Raw genomic sequence first — 17,764 nt, forward strand, 5'->3', positions numbered from 1 at the left:
GGTGGAGAAGATGAATTGGTGATGAAATTCAATTAACCTTTCCCTGGGGGACCAATGTTATGCCAGGCACTGTGCAGAGTTCAGTGGGGGCAGGACTGCCACCAGCTCTCTGCTGCAGCTGGCCCTGCAGACACGTGCACACACACACACACACACACACACACACACACACCCTCCCCTCAGACAGAAACCTCTGGAACACTGACCTTCTCCAGCAAGTTTCCCTGATCCGCAGGGAAATGAGATGACTTTTGCCAGGACAACCCCCATCGAGCTGGGGGTTGTGAGCAAATCACAGCTTCAAGTGGTGCGTTAAAGGACAAGCCAAGGAGGGGCCGAGTCTTCTCACCCAGAAGCTTGGAGAAACATTTCTCTGGAGGAGAAGGCTTTTGGGTTGGCCTAAGAGTAGGTTTACCAAAGGAAAAGAAGAGAGGAGAGTGAGAGCTGTAGGACGCCAGGGGACAGGGTTCCCCATGGATCTAGGTGATGAAGATGGAACCCATGGCTGAGCTCAGGACTGGTGCTGTCCTGGGGCCCAGCCTGAGTCTCTCTGTGCCGTTGATGGGCTCCTCCTCCTCTCGGTGGCAGTGTAAGAACATAGTTCTGGAACCGAGAGCCTTCCTGTGTGTGCAGTTGGACAGATCAAGGCAAATGGAGATAGATTTCAACTTCCTAGGAATGTAAGTTCTTAAATATGTCCATAACCCCTCTATGGTCTTCCTGGTTGGGTGTGAGCTTGATGGGGGTTGTCCTGGCAAAAGTCCTCTCATTTCCTGATCAGGGAAACTTCCTGGAGGTCAGTGTTCCAGGGGTTTCTGTGTGAGGGAAGGGTGTGTGTGTGTGTGTGTGTATGTCTGTGTGTGTCTGTGTGTGTGTCTGTGTATACTGGGTGGAGGGAGCCAAGCAGGGGAACAGGGAGAGGCATTAGGCTTCTGGCTCAGAAAGCAAACATTGCCCTTCAGTAATACAAGAGGCCGTGTGTTCTGTGTCAGAAGGCTCACTGTTGTGACTGGAAGGAATTTCTTGTTTTTCCCCCTTTCAGGTGTGACTGAATCTGGGGAGGTCATGCTGGTGCGGATGAAGGGCTGCCCCCTTCCCGAGTCATTTGCATGGGCCCTGCTGTGAAACGAAGGCAGCGAGGATGCGCTGGACCCTTCCTTCCTCCCCTCGTTGAGCGCTGCTGGCGCGGCCACCGTCCCGCTGTTGGAGCGCGTCCTGTCCTCTCGCCACGGCCAGCAGCCCCCTCGGCAGCAGGCATCCGTCGCCTGCCAGCCTGAACATGCCCACGGGCACAGCCGATGACAGCCAGGGTTCCCAGGGGACGCGGGGCCCCGCGGGGCCCGGCCGCCAGGCGCAGGCCCTCTCCTGACGCCGGTGTCCCCGAGTGAGCACCATGCCCATCACCCAGGACAACGCGGGGCTGCACCTGCCCCTGCTCTGCCGCTGGCTGGAGAACAGCCTGCGGGAGGGCGGCGCGGGGCCGGAGCAGCGGCTGTGCCAGGCGGCCATCCAGAAGCTGCGGGAGTACATCCAGCTGAACTTCGCCGTGGACGAGGGCGCCGTGGCCCCCGAGCGCAGCCCCCCGGGGATGGAGATCTGCGCCGTGTACCTCGCCAAGGAGCTGGGGGACGCGGAGACTGTGGGCCTCAGTTTCGGGAACATCCCCGTCTTCGGGGACTATGGAGAAAAGCGCAGGGGGGGCAAGAAGAGGAAGACCCACCAGGGCCCCGTGCTGGACGTGGGCTGCATCTGGGTGACGGAGCTGAGGAAGAACAGCCCCGCGGGGAAGAGCGGGAAGGTCCGCCTGCGCGACGAGGTCCTGTCCCTCAACGGGCAGCTCATGGTCGGCGTGGACGTCAGTGGGGCCAGGTGAGTGAGGGGCGCTCCTTTCGCACCAGGTTCTGGCACGCACCAGAGTCAATTTTGGCCTAGAAAGTGGTGAGCAGGAATTAGGGTTCTTTCAAGGGCCTGCTGTACCTCTCTGCTCCTCGATTCCCCCTTGCAGGCCACAGATTTCAGGGGTCAACACACCAACTTCCCACGCACCCCACCGACAGGATGAGTCAACCACGCTACCACTCGCAGTTAGAATATGAGGCGATCTTTTGGGCAATTCATTCTGCTCCTTCTCTTGAGTTTGATTTTGAATTCAAAACTACCTTAGATGATGTTATGGGTTGAACTAGTGTCGCCCCGAAATTTATATGTAGAAGTCCTAATCCCTGGTATCTCCAAATGTGGCCCTATTTGGAAATAAGGTCATTGCAGATATAGTTACTTAAGATGAGGTCATACAGGAATAGGATGGGCCCCTAATCCAGTATGACAGTGTCCTTATAAAAATGGCAAAGACATGTACCCAAAGAGAAGACTGTGGGGAGACAGGACACGCCGAGGAACCCCCGGAAGCTAGGATCAGGGCCTGAGGTATATCTTAACCTGTCCCATCAGAGGGAGCATGGCTCCACCGATACCTTGATCTTGGACTTCTGGCCTCCAGAACTGCGAGACGATAAATTTCTGTTGCTTAAGCCGCTCAGTTTGCGGTACTGTTTTATGGCAGCCCTAGGAAACTAATACACATGCTGTTTTGACCCTGTCACCTATGACTAGTCGGTTTCTCTGTCGGTTTCCCTCCAGACAAGGGTTACTCTGGAAACTTTAGAGCCCTGTGAATGTTTTTGGAAGAGGGCACTGCAGATTGTGTGTTAACTGTGGGAGGAGCAGGTGCAAACTGTGGAAGGTGAGGTCATGGTTTGCTCATTTTAAAAATGAGCTTAGGGTCCATTTGGAAAGTTCTGCCCTGGGGAGACAGCAGAATTCATAGCGGTGGGTTTGACACCCTTCTGTACTCCAGAACCAGTTCCAAAGCTAAATCAGTGACTGTCCTAAAATTACAGACCCCATCCCTGCCTTCTCACTGGCTGAGACTCCTGAGCTCCCCCAGTAGCTCTGAGAGCCCCTCATTCTTTTGAGTGGTAACAGCATCATCCTGGAGTGAATTTCTAGAGAACTTTTGGGGATGGGGAGGGATCTTAGTTATGTTTGATGTCACATGTTCCATTTTGCAGGCATAGCTGATAACACACAGAGCAACATGTTGGTTTTTTTAATTGTTTTTTTAAATTGATTTTTAAAGAGAGAGACACTGATTTGTTGTTCCACTTATTTACGCATTCATTGGCTGATTCCCATATATGCCCTGACTAGGGATCAAACCTGCAACCTTGGTGTATTGGGTAGACACTAACCAACCGCAGAGCAAGGTTCTTGTTTGTGAGCTGTATCACACCTACTCTGGGGAAGATAGGACTTTTGGAATGTTCTGTTTACTTCTTTTTGGTGCAGGAAGAACTGGGAAGGCTTTTTTTGATTAATTCCTACAAATACTTTATAACCCCAGCCCCTCCCTCTGCTAGCTTTCTATAAGTAAACCAGCTCTGTTCCCTGAGGACAGATTGTTCCAAATTGATAACAAAATGTGGAATTAATTAAAACACAACCCACACATCAAAAACAAGTAGCCTTTTCTGAAAAGTAGAAGGGCCCATGTTTCACTGAAAATATACTTTTCAGGATGTGACCCTTGACTGGACTTTCTTGTAAGTTAATAAACTTGAGCAGAGCAGAGTGCAAAGTACATGCCTCAGAGAGGTGGATCCGGTTTCCAGACCCGCTTATCGACCATGTGACCCCCAAGTTCCTCAGCCACAGGAGGCTGATGCTGTTTCCCCAACAGGGTCCTTTCATGGCTGAGATAAGATGATTTGTATAATGTTCTGAATAGGCATCTGGCACATGGTAGATATTCAATCAAAGGTAGCTTTTATTTATTTTTATTTTTATTTTTATTTTTTTAATTCTTACCTGAGGTTATTTTTCCATTGCTTTTCAGAAAGAGTGGAAGGGGGGGAGAGAGAGAAACATGGATGTGAGAGAGAGACATGGCTTGGTTGCCTCCTGCACACGCCCCTACTGGGGCCAGGTATGGAGTCGAGGTACATGCTCTTGGCCAGAATTGAACCTGGGACTCTTCAGTCCGTGGGCTGATGCTCTAACCACTGAGCAAAACCAGCTATGGCCAAAGGTAGCTTTTAACACCCAACCTGGTTGGCCTCAGGTGACCTGAACCCAGGGCTCAGCATGAAATGGAAAAAAGGCCTTTGGGTCTAAGGGACAGAGAAGAGCCTCAGACTCTGGCAATTCACTGAGCAGGAAAGAGAATAATCTTCAACCCAGAAACCAGGCTGATGTTCCAATATTGAGCAACCAGTATGGCGTGGGTACTAGCCAACTGGAAAGAATGTCAGCATGTGCAAGAGCAGGGTGCTGGGCTGGCGGGAGGGCCTGGGGGCTCAGGGCAATTGGCCAACTGGTCCAGAAGCATTACATGCTGGCTGACTAGCTGAAGATCAGCCCTGGCCAGAAGCAACCTTCGGCACAGTACCCACTGCCTTTAAATTGTGTGTAAAATTAAATTTAGGGTTGTTACAAGCTCAGACTCTGGTTACCCATGGCAACCTTGAGTTCTGTCTAGGTTATAGCAGATTTTAAACTGAGTGTCAAGAAGCTGCTAGAAGGTGTTACTTGGAGAAATGATGCATGTGGCGATGTAGGAGATCGAATAAAGGAAGAATGGTCAATAATAGCTTTTTAATATGGTCTCTGGGCCATTTAGCCCAAGGGTCCTGCCTACCTGGATATGCCCGAAGGCGCCGGCGCTCTATTCAGGGGGTGGTCATGCTGTCGCTGACGGAGGGCTACCCTGTTTCTGGGTCCTTTGCTTGATGACCTGGAGATAGCCAGGAAAGGTTCGATGATGTTCAGCTTGCTGTTTAAGAAGCCAGAGAAGCATGTAACACACTTTAGAAGGATTTCCATTGCAGAAGGGTAAAGGGAAAACTGGTTTCAGCGTTTAAAATTCAATTATCTGGAAAACTGGTCATGTGGAACAGCCCGTTCCCCAGGGATGCCATGCAAATGGAGCGTGCAGACCTCACGTTGGTGCCCACTTCCTTCCCCTTGGCCTGCTTTCCCCACATGCTGTTCATCTCATGCCTTTGTTTCTGGAAGGTATCCCAGAGCCCGTCCCAGTCCCGTATTCTCATTGTACTGAGGAGGAAACTGAGGCTCCAGCAGGTGGTTTCCCGGGGTCAAGTTATCTTCTTACGAGTGAGGACTAGAATTCAGGGCCTCTGACTCAGATTTTAAAACTTTTTCTTCACCTGACCGGGCATGGCTCAGTGGTTGAGCATCGACCTAGGATCCAGGAGATCGCGGTTCGATTCCCGGTCAGGGCACATGCCCGGGCTGCTGGCTCGATCCCCCGTCCAGGGCTTGCAGGAGGCAGCCAATCAATGACTCTCTCATTATTGATGTTTCTGTCTCTCTCTCTCTCCCTCTCTCTGAATCAATAAAGATTTTTAAAAAAACAAAAAAAGTTTTTCTCCAACACTACAAACAGTAACCAATGAAATTAGGATCGTTGTGGGTTTTTAAAAAAAATACAACAAAATGTTGACAGAAAAAAAACAAATAGAAAAATCAAGATTTCCTACATATTCTCTACATATTTTTCTATACCCCATCTAGAACCTTTTTCAACAACAGTTTAACTTACAGCCGGTAAAAGGCTAACGGATGGGCAGTGACAGGGACGGTGGGAGCGCGCTCAGCTCCTCCGAGGCGGTCTGGGCGAGGCTGGGGAGGATCTTCCGCCAACGGCTGCCCTCTTGTGGCTGAAGTCAGCGCCGTGGAGACCGTGCTGGGAGCTTTCGGCAAGCTTGCCGTTCATTAGGCTGTGTGCGGCCCTCAACTGTGCTGTGAGGATGGGGGCTTGGGCCTTCAGAGCTCTGCTAGAATGGCAGCACCTCAGCCAGCCCTGGGCAGAGAGTGACTCAGGCGCCACCCCCCTCCTCTGGGTGCCTGGTGTCCTGGTGCTGCCCGCAGGAGGTGCCCCACCCCAGTTCCCTGCAATGGCATCCCCTCCTGACACAGCCCTCAGGTCCCTACAGGCAGATGCGTAGCTGATCTGATCAACGCACCATGCTGAAGTCTTCTTGGTGGGTGGTGGAGGGAAGTTCCCACTTTCCCAGCCCAACTCAGGCTCCAGAATCAGAGGCCTTACGAAAGCGTGAGTAGCTGAGCGGTAGCGAAACCTACGCAGGCCCAGGATTGCATTCTTTCAGAAACCGGGCCGCGTTGGCACGCCCTCAATGACAGCCTGCCAGTAATGTCCATAGTGGCCTTTCAGGGTCCGCTCCTTCCTATGAGGGAAGAGATTACATAACAGGAGCCACTTTCCAGGACTTAAACGGGATTGAGGTTGTAGAGCTCCATCCACAGATGCTCTTTAATTTCATCCCAGTGACCTTCCTCACCCCCGGTCCCCCATTAGAGCCACCGCTGGGGACTGACCAGCCCTGGAAGATGCAAAACCCAAATCTCTCACTTAAGACACTCACTCTGAAACTTTCTGCACCGCTTTGAGGAGTTGTAATTATAAACCATAAAAAGAAAAAAGATAAAAGGATCTCAGTGTGATTATAGTGTTGTGGGCCCGACTTCATACCCCTCTCTCTGGGGGTGCTCCCGGGCCATTTTCAGAAATCTCAACTTCTGCTTCAATCTTTTATGTCCAGGTGTTAAAGTGCTAAGCATTTTTATTCTCTCAGTTTGAGCACCAGATGCCCTCAAATGACTCTTGAGGGGTTTTTTTCCCAAAAGGTAACTGAGTTCCAAGCTTCGACCCTTACCCTATCTGTTTTCTGAAGTGGAGGCAGATAACTACACGGCCAGGCCTAGCTGCCCCTAATTAACCTGTTGGCCAAGCACAGAGGTTCAAAGACTTGAATTCCTGTCTTGGTATTTGACTAAGGGTTGCTGCCTCCTGGAGGGGAACAAAATCTATTATTTTCAGGACATAAGTATGTATACATGTGTGTATCTTTCATGCAATTTACAATGAAACGTGGGTTTTAAACAGTTATATAGATTTCTTCATGGGATTCTTCTTCAAAATACGATCTTCCTTTTGAGGGTGTGAGTTTCAGTTACACTATATGTAAAATGGTAATGGAGATGTGACTCCTGGTGGCTTTTTGGATGACAGGGCTTACCAGTGTTCAAATGTGCAGAGCAGCACTCAAAGACGTGAATATCACAGCTCTTAGTATGTCCCAGCCACAGACACCTGGATGCAGGGCCGTCGGTGATGGTCTAGTCGCTAACTCATCCCCCAGTTACCTTGTTCAGGCTCTTTCTTCACTAGAGAAAGGGAGATTCTATCATTTACAGGGTCTTTGGGACTGAAACTTAGCCATTGCCTCTTGGGGCTTAAAGGGAGATGGAGGGCTGGGCTGTTTCCATAGTTGAAGTGTATGTTTGCTCAGCCCTTTGGACTGAACTTGAAGGTTATTTCATTTAAATGGGGCTGGGATTTATTAAGAAACTTTTGGATTTGGGGATCACATGTATTTTCACAAATGCCCCTGAAGGAGGCCTGAGCTATTATGGGGGGAAGGGAAGTGGTGTCCTTTTTAAAAATTCAAGCTCCGTGAAGTACAGATCTCTGTCAAATTGCATGGCAAGTCTCGAGGTTTTTCCCTGACGCAAAGGTTTTATTAGTCCAGATGTCCATTCCTGTGAAGTCCCTGTCTGACCCAGCAGAATGGGCAGGGGGCACTTAAGCAGCAGTCAACGGAAATGATTCATGCTCCAGAGCAGCGATTTCCAGCCTCTTTCATCTCATGCACACATCAACTAATTGCTAAAATTCTGCGGCACACCAAAAAATATTATATTTTTCGCCGATCTGACAAAAAAAGGGTATAATTTTGATTCATTCACACCAGACGGCTATTGTTGTGTGGGCTGTTGTCATTTTTTTATATGACAATCTAAGGGGAAAGAGGTGAGTGCCCCTGACTAAATAGTCAGTTATCGCGTGTTTGAAATACTCTTGCAGTGCACCGATTCAGAATCACTGCTGTAGAAAGTTCTTTGTCCAAGTAGGAAGCCCAAGAAGATCCATGGGGTAAGGGGAAAAAAATATTAGCATCCAAGACATATTTTTTATCTTAAAAAAATGAAGAAATTGAGCTTGACTAATATTTTAGTTATGAATCAACACCGGTGTCCTTACTCTATGTGAGAGTGTCCTGTGTCCTGTGTCGTATGTGACATGTCCTGCAGGAAGGAAGGTGATCCACCAAGGCCCCTGACTGGTTAATTCATTTTTTACTTATTTCATGTAGCCTCACTCAGTTGAAGTAGGTTTATGGGTTATATTCTTTCATTTTAACTAAGTTCACTGTTACCAAATGGACAAATAAACTAAAATCCTTGGGGGAGGGAGAGGATGAATATATTATTGTATTAATAATATTAATTATATACTACATATTACTTATACATTATTATATAATATAGTTCTGTATTTATACTATGTAAGTTGTTATATATTATATTTTATATAAATTATGTATTACATATTAATATATTATATTTATAATTATATATAGTATATAATTAATATATTATTAACATGATATATCCATTCTTTTTTCCCTCAAGAACTTTATTTTTTTATTTGGTCATGGTTAATTATATATTAAATGACAAATTAATTATATATTAATAAAATAATGCAGGTGTAAGCAAACCATAAGAAAATGACTAGCTGACCCTTTTATTACCACTGGTATGTGCTCAGCCATATTATAAGGTAAAATGATGACAATCTATTCAGATTGACAAGTCAGACAAAAAAATAAAATTTGAAGCTATGAAGAGACTATGCGAAATATAAATTTTCAGCCTCTGTCATTAATGAAAAACCTCACCAGAAGCCTAGACTGTGCCTTGAGATAATACTTACTGATGGTATGAGGCTATCATAATTAACAACATATTTAAAATCTAACCTTTAGCCCTAGCCGGTTTGGCTCAGTGGTTAGAGCATCAGCCCTCGGACTGAAGGGTCGATTCCAGCCCAGGGCACATGTCTTGGTTACAGGCTCGATCCCTGGCCCCAGTTGGGGCATGTGCGGGAGGCAACCAATCTATGTGTCTCTCATACCGGTGTTTCTCTCTCTCTCCCTTCCACTCTCTCTGAAAAGCAATGGGAAAAAATATCCTCCAGTGAGGATTAAATAAATAATTTAATTAATTAATTAAATAAAATCTAACCTTTGGCCTGGCCTGGTAGTTCAGCTGGTTAGAGCATCGTCCTGATAGGCCAAGGTGGTTGGTTCAGTCTCTGGCCGGGGAACATACAAAAGTCAACCAATGAATTCATAAACGGGTGGAACAACAAATTGATGTTTCTCTCTCTCCCTCCCCCTTCCCTCTCTTTCTAAAAGCAATCGACAAAAAATTTTTCTATATAAAATAAAATCCAACCTTTCACAACATGAATACAAATAGTTTTAAATGTTTGGCAATGTTTAAAATATGCAATACTAAATTTAGTCCAGAATTTTACTAAACTGAATATTTAAGAGCCTATTTGGAAATTTTTTTACCTAATTGCTTAAGGCAAAAAGTCTTATACCATTAGGAAATCACTCATTCTTCCTGATGCGGTGAAAATAGATAAAATGATGCATGGAAAACACTATAGCTACAAAATAAAATGCCCAATTTTGTCACCAAATTTTGTTGGAAAATGCATAGAAGCTTTGCTGAAGTTTTAAAGAAACAGCATGCAGTGTGGGAGGTTTGCTATGAAATTGGAGGAAAGTACTGCTGTTTCTCTCATGTTCCAAGTAAGGGTACAGCAGGTTCTTGAATAACGTTCTTTCCTTCAAAGTCAGTTCATTGTAACATTGATGAGATGCCAGAGCCACTTAACTCTTGATATATCAAATAGCCTATGGTTACATTGGCTTCATTATACATTGTTTGGCTTCAAAGTCCCAGAACCTATGGATGACGTTAACTGAGGACTTACTGATTTTTTTAATTTATAGGAGAGATTTATTTGAAGAAATATTACAACATATAAAAACTCCATAAAGTCTTAATTTCCAGTCATACAGTGGTAGACTTGATATAATGTATAATAAAAAAAAAACTTTTAAAATCCACATAATGCACAAAGTACTGCACAATTTGATCACTAAGTTATTAGTTGATAAGCAAACCTTACAGAACAACTTCATGTCAGCCAGGGCCACTGCTTAATTCTGTTTCAATGATAAAATAGAACACCTACCTGTTTGTGAGGCACTAAAGGAAAGAGTTACCAGAGAAGATACATTTTCAAAAGTCAGTGACTTTGTTAGTTAAAATAATGCTTTATGGGGAAATTATATAAGGCAACAGCTGCTTTGACTAGAATAAAAAAGAATTCAGAGTAAGTTTACATAAATAGGCCAAACAATGTCATCAGTATGGTTGATTTTATATAAATAAGACCTTTAAAATTAGCCAGGTGGCTCAGTTGGTTGGAGTGTCATCCCGCACACCAAAATGTTGCAGGTTTGATCCCGGTCAGGGTACGTGTCTAGCTTGTAGACTCGATCCCTGGTCAGGGTGCATAAGAGAAGCAACCAATTGATTTCTCTCTCTCTCTCTCTCTCTCCCCCCCCCATCTCCATCTCCATCTCCATCTCTCCCCCCTCTTCCTCTCTTAAATCAATAAACATATCCTCTAGTGAGGATGAAAAATTAGTAGAATTTTTACTCTGTAATAAGATGGGAAGTGACTGTGAAATGTTTTACTGTTTGGAGGCCTGATGTTTATCTAGAGGCACAGTACTTAACAGAGGAATCGAACTTAAAGATGAGTGCACTTTTTCCTTCCACAAAAGACAGAAGTGTTTTCTTTGCCCACCCTGTTTATGAAAACAAGTGGTTCTCTGTGACATGCTCTGTGGAGGTCACCAACAAAAACTCCACACACATAGCCTGTGTCTCCCAGGTCAGGATGACATAACAACACATAAGAAAGTAACTACTATTTGAAAGTAACTCATGCTATAGAAAGAGCATTTTCAAAATGGATTTTTGGAAACATCCCCGTATGTATATGACTTTTTTTTTTTAAACAAAAATGCTCTTTGTCAACAAAAAGTTTCACATGCATATTTGAAACCTTGAGAACAAATTTTCTATTTTTTAAATCTTGCAAAGAATTTTCAAGAATTTATATGTTAAAAATTATTTTAAAAAGACAGTACTTTTCAATGACTTTTCAAGAAAAACTCAACCAAGTTGAAAATTAACACAAAGTTTCAACCAAAACCTTGCACACATGGTGGATGGGGTTGGAAAATAAATACAGGGGTAGGCAAAGGTAGGTTTACAGTTGCGCTGTGACATTCTTTTAAGTTAATAAAGTTATTGTAATAATCATAACCTGCATGTCTTTTCCCGTATGAACAACTGTAGACCTACTTTTGCCCACCTCGGTATTATTAAATGCTGCCACTTGCATGCTTCTTCCATTGGGATCTACCCATCCTTGTGAGATGTCTTTAGCTATGGCAGCCCTTGAAACCAACTTCCATTTATTTTGAACTTTAAACCATACTACATAGTATCACATCCCAAAGTGTTAAAACCAAGATTTTAAAAACCTTGAAGTATATTTAACACCATAACTTTTCCTAAAAATAATATTCTCTTTATTCTTTTTAGTAAAGCACTTCCAGGTCAAGTGTATCTATTTTAAATACCTTTTTAATATATGTTTTATAATGATTATACTGTATTAGTGCAATGGTACATGCAGGCATTAAATAAATGTACATATAATTGAGGTGCCTGCTCACTTTTTTTTTTTAACTGAGAAGAGTGAGAATTTAACATCTTTAGAGTAGTCATCAACAGGTACAGAGCTTGGCCTTGTCTCCCTAAGGAAATGTCTCATTTGAGATTTGGGGGGTTCTGGTGTTTCTCATCAGCCCTGTGCCAGCTGCTGGCTCTCCAGAGGGCTCTGCAGGCTGGACCCTCTTCCTAAGCTCTTCGGGTTCCTCCTCCCTCGGTTTCCAGGTGCCCCCGAGCCCCACCGTGAAGGGCCCTGCCCAGCCAGCCCCCGAGCACGGTACAGTGGCTCCCTCCTCACTCCTGCCGCTGCGGCCTGCTGCCTGGCCCACTTCGTGAGCACTCCGTGCCTCATTTTTCTTTCCCTTTCTTATTCAGAGCAACATGTTTATGAAGCTATTAGTTCATTACTCAGGCACCCAGTCCCAGCCTGCACACTAATCTTTATTTATTTCAGTGGCGACATTAAAACAACATTGAAAATAGCATTTTAAAGGAAAGAAGGACTTGCAGTCATTACTACACTAATTCTCAATTTAATTTTTCTACGTTAAGATCTAATCTGTGACCATGTGAACCACTATACTAATGCAACAGATTTAATTTCATCTATGTTCATCTGCAAGATATATATATATTTAGGCTACCTTGCTTAACAATTATTTTCATCAGAGTGTAATGTATGCACATGGCAAAGCGTTTGAATATGACGGAAGAACAGTGAGTGATAAATCAGACCTCATTCTTGTTAGCACCACCAGCTGCGCTCCAAGGCCCCACTCTGCTACCAGTCTGCGGGTATTTTTCCAAGAATTTTCTAAGCATATATAAGCTCTCTGTGTAATTTCTCTTTTACACAGAAAGGAAAACACTATTCACACTATTCCGCATCTTAGCTTTTTTTTTTTTTTAACATAGAAACCTATCTTAGAGACTGTTTCAAATCAGAAGAACATGTCACTTCTCATTCTTTTTAACAGCTATATACTATTCCATCGAAGGGTTCTAATGTGATTTATTTAATTGGTCATCAATTGATGGGCATTTTCATCGTAGTCTTTTTTGCTATGTCAACAATTCTACAATAACTTTTACATTTATGTGAAGGGTAAATTTCTACAAATAGAATCCTCAAATAAATCAGGTTTTAAATTTTTTACTCATATTGCAAATTGCTTCACATGAGAAGTCACACTAATTTGTATCCCCACTGATAGTATATAAAAAGTGCTGTTTTTCTCCCAGCTTCACCAATACCATACTTTTAAAATATTGACTAATAATATATGCAGAATTATCCTTTTTCACTTAACACATTCAAACCTGCTCCACCTTGTCAAATAGCCTTGATAGGCGTAATCACCGCTGATAACCTAGGTAAGCATGCTCACTCATCCTGCTGTTCCCGGTCTCTCAGCACTGTGCATAATACCGCATTTAAGACTCTTGGAAGCATAACTGTACTTTTCCTTTTGAAACATGCTCTTAGGACAGATTTCCTGGGATGAAGGCAGTGTGTCAAAGGCCATTGGGCCAAGTTGCTTTTCACAAATGGCTTTACCAAATTACAATCTCACCAAAAATGTATGAGTGTGCCAGGACCATTTCAGGGTTGGGCATTATGGGGGGCAAAAGTAGGTTTACAGTTGTTCGTATGAAAAGTAATACAATGATTAATAATAATACAAGAGTAAATTGTTTTGCATACTCACAACTGTAAACCTACTTTGTCCCCACAACATATGCTTTAAAATTATGTTTAATGAATAGGAATATGACTCAGCTTTATGGTTTAATTTGCATTTATCTGTCAGGATATTGGACCATTACCACCTAGTTTCCCCCTATTTTATTTTACCTGTTGTCTAAGTCATCTATTCTTGTCTTTTGGGGTCCTAAGCTTTAGCACTGGAATGTGCATGTAGATATTACAGATTCAATCTTTTTGCCCTATAAGGTTAGTCTTCTTTAATCTTTAAAAAGATTGTTGTTATTACTATAAAGAAGTTTTCACTGTTTCTGTGGGTAAGTTTATGGCTTTTTCTTTTGTAATTATCTGGCTGTAATTTTCTTTTGTAATTTCATGGCTGCAAATCTTAGGCCATTGCCATCTTCTCAGACCTGAAAACACTCTTTTCCAATTTTCATGATTATATTTTAAATTTTATCTATATAATTTAAATTTTTTAATTTAGCTGGCATTTATTTTGATGTAGTATAGTGGATAATTTATATCTAATTTTTTTATTGTTGACAGCATTACAGATGTCCCCCTTTTCCCCCCTTGCCCCCCACCCAGCCCCCACCCCACTAAGTTGCTGTGTAATTATCCAAACACCATTTATTAATAACGAATTTTTCTTAATTAATTTGTGAGGCTTGATTTGTTGTGATACACACATACACATATACACACATTTCTATTTCGGGGCGTTCTGCTTTTGCTCTTCTCTGTGTCTATTTTTCTGCTCATTACCAGTATTTTCACCATGTTGTAACATCTCCTAGCACTAGCTCCCTCCTCCATGTGATTGCTGAAATTTCTTCTAATATTTGAAGTTCTTACCCATTAATTTTTCCAAAGTATCTTGAGTCATGGTGTTGAGTTTCTGAGGCCATCCCAGGGGAGCAGTGTCTTTCCCAGCATGGTCCATCCTTCAAGGCCCCGTTCAAATCCCCTCCCATGAGCTCTTCTCTCCCTCCTGAGAACAGCTCTGACCTGCACACTCACATCACCTCTTTTCATGGGTGTAATAGGCAGGATTCCCACCTGTACATGTCCCCATGACCCCGGGGCTGTGAACTTGTGGAACTTCCTCCCGTGATCAGGTTATGTCAGAAGACACAGTTGACTTTAAGAAAGGGAGATTGGGTGGGCCCGACCTAATCACATGCGCTTTTTAAAGCCAGAGTTGTTTTGTCTGGCTGGTGGCAGAAGGGGCAGTCGGGGACACGTGATCCAGCTGACCTGGAGGAAAGCAAACATCCACATTGTGACGGGCGATGGAAAGATGCAACCTCTAGGAGTTGAGAGCAGTCTTTAGTTGACATCTAGCAGGAAAATGGGAAGCCCAGCCCTAAAACTGCAAAGAACTGAAGTCTGCCAACAACCATTGAGCTTGGAAGAGGTCCCCCAGCCCCAGCCAACCCCTTGATGGCAATCTTGAGAAACGATAAGCAGAGAGGCCTGCCGTGTGGTGCTACACATCTGACCTACAGAACTGTGAGCCAGTAAAAGCTCCAAAGCCTCTACGTTGATGATAATTTGTTACACAGCAGTAGAAAACTAATACAATGTCAACACACAATGTAGTACTTTAATCATCCTCATGTCACTTACAAATAATTTCACATGTGTACATCTTGTCTCCTGCAATCAGATTATAAACTCCCTGAGAATAAGACCAAATCTGGTGTTTCTTCCGTATCAGCCACATTGTCTACCTTGCCCCATTGACTATGCTGGGCCAGGGAGGTTAGCAGGCAGGTTTAAATTCAGACTGCCTTGGCTTAAATCTTGGCTTGACCTCTCTAAATCTTGGTTCCCTTATTTTTATTTATTTTTATTTTTATTTTATTTTTTAAAAATGGAAACAAAATGCTTCAGATAAATTACTGAAAGATACACAACCCTTGTTATCAGCAGTTACTTCTGAAGGTGGGTCATGATATAACCAGTTGGGTTATGAGGAATAAATGAGATAATGGTTATAAAACTCTTAGTAGAGTTCATGGTACATGGCAAACTATAAATAATAGCTTATTGCTATTTAAAAAACACACAGACTCTTTGAAGAGCTTCCCACAGTTCTGTATGTTCTATATATGCTAAATTTGTTTGTACCATGTGACCTTGACCCTGTCCCCCTCCCTCTACACACACACACACTCACACACATCTCTACCTCCACCCACCAGCCATCCACCAGGGATGGATAAACTAAATCCAGCCATTGGACTTGACTGGTAATCAGTTTTGTCTCCTGGGGATTTGGAATCAGGCCAGAGAAAGACCAAACTGCTAAGTTGCTCGAGATGAGCTGAACAGTCGGGAATCAGGTCCAGAGAGCCAGAGCCACATGCCTAAAGTTACAGAAGGGTGGTCATCAAGAGGAAGCTGGCTCCTTAGAGGAACTCAGAGTGGATGTGCAGGGAGAGGCAGGGCTGAGAGACAGTGTCCCAAGAGACAGGGGGACTGGACAACAGCTTTCAGGGGCTCAGGGGCCTGTGGTTCCCAGCACCATTTCCCACGGCACCTAACTGGACTTGTTTCCACAAGATTTCCATGCCCTTGTACAGTATCCCTTGCAAACAAATAAGTTATGGCCAAAGGCTGCTGGTGGGTGACAAATCAGTCAGGTTCTAGTAAGTCCTAGGACACCAAATTTGAGTGCTGATTTGCATAATATCAAAGAAAATTAAATTTCGCGTCTCTTTGGTCTTTTTCGCCTTTCGACTGTCAGCACAGTTGAATTCCCAGTGACCTCTGGAGGGCACTATTCAGTTAAGTTTATTCTATACTAGTGCACACTATAGGGAGAGAGCTGTTCTAAAAAGGGTGTTTGAAATAAACAATGTGTCAGGCCACCATGCTGGTTGCTTTACCTAAATTATGTCTTAGTCACAAATTTTCCCAGCAATCGTAGGTTATTCTCTAGCATTGTAACTTGTTTCTTCTACAGATGTCAAACAAAATAGAAACTTTTCCCCCCTCTTTTAATGAGGACACAGCTCATGGGGGTGGGGACCAGTTCAAGTTCAGTCAGCCCTCCTCTATTTTATGTACTTGGACACGATTTACATTTTTATGGGCATGTACTCCTTTTTAATTGGAAAAACAAAGAATTAAATATGGCAACGTTATAAAACGGAGTGGGGGGCATGTTTGGTTGACGTGGGTGTAAATTATTACTTGTTTTCCTCTTTTCTCCTAGCAGTGAGGTATTTCCTGTCTCAAACCTGTTACCACCACATCCCCCAGATAATTATGCTGGTTTCCAGCCAGGCTGATGGCCACTAGGGAGGAGGAGCTGTGGTAGGGGGAGGAGTTATTGCTTTTCCATAGCTGACTCAGTGCCACCAAGTTGGGAGGGTAGAAGTGAGGTTTCAGACCTTGTTAGGGCCTTTTGAGGGGTCTGAAAACAACTACTGGCCCATCTACACTTTTTTTTTACAAGATACTTGAAAGACCTATTTATTAGATGTTATCAATGTCAATAAAATTATATATTATCCATGTGTATTACATATACTCTTCTCATTTAATTCTTAACAACCACCTTATGATGCAAAAGGTGAGTATTATTATCTCCATTTAGAGATGAGGAAATTTAGGCTGAGAAAGATTAGGTAAACATACCTGTAAGGGACAGAGCCTGGAATTGAGCCCAGGTTTACCTGCCTCCAGGACCTGAGTTCTTTTTGCTAGGATACGGTCAACTTACACCATATCACAAATAGAATGTCTGTCCCAATAGAGAGCACCTTCACCCTAAATAGACAGCATATCTCTTCCCCAATAAGAAGTGTGCAGTGATAATTCTATAAGCAGCATCCTGGCCATCCTTCCAAAAAGAAGCCCCATACCCATTACCAGTGATTCCCCATTTGCCCCTTCTTCTAGCTCCTGGCAACCACTAATCTACTTTCTATCTGTAGAGATTTGTGCATTCTAGACATTTCAATATGAAGGTTTTTGTGACTGGCTTCTTTTACTTAGCATAATGCTTTCAGTGTTTGTCTGTGTTGTAGCATGTTTCAGAAATTGCCAAATAGTATCCCATAATATGGACATAACACATTTGTTTAACCATCCATCAATCAATGGACATTTGGGTCATTTCCATTTTCTAACTATTACAAATAATGCTGCGAACATTGGTGTACAAGTGTTTGTGTGGACATGTTTTCAGTTCTCTTGGGTGTATGCCTAGGAATAGAATTGATGGTCATATGGTAACTCTATGCGTAACTCTTTGAGGAGCTGCCAAACTGT

The 17,764-nt window shown here is 43.5% G+C and overlaps 1 protein-coding gene across 2 annotated transcripts in view; it reads left to right on the plus strand.

Moving 5' to 3' along the window:
- Positions 1-17,764, plus strand: part of PDZD2 (PDZ domain containing 2) — a 295,568-nt gene that overhangs the window by 99,046 nt on the left and 178,758 nt on the right. For both annotated transcript variants that reach the window (XM_081131387.1, XM_081131388.1), the window contains exon 2: positions 1,043-1,869. In XM_081131387.1, the coding sequence (XP_080987513.1) occupies positions 1,394-1,869 (476 nt within the window). In that variant the 5' untranslated portion in view covers positions 1,043-1,393. The remainder of the gene's footprint in view (positions 1-1,042; positions 1,870-17,764) is intronic.

The sequence above is a fragment of the Miniopterus schreibersii genome, assembly GCF_964146895.1.
Source record: "Miniopterus schreibersii genome assembly, chromosome: 3".
NCBI classification, from domain to species: domain Eukaryota; kingdom Metazoa; phylum Chordata; class Mammalia; order Chiroptera; family Miniopteridae; genus Miniopterus; species Miniopterus schreibersii.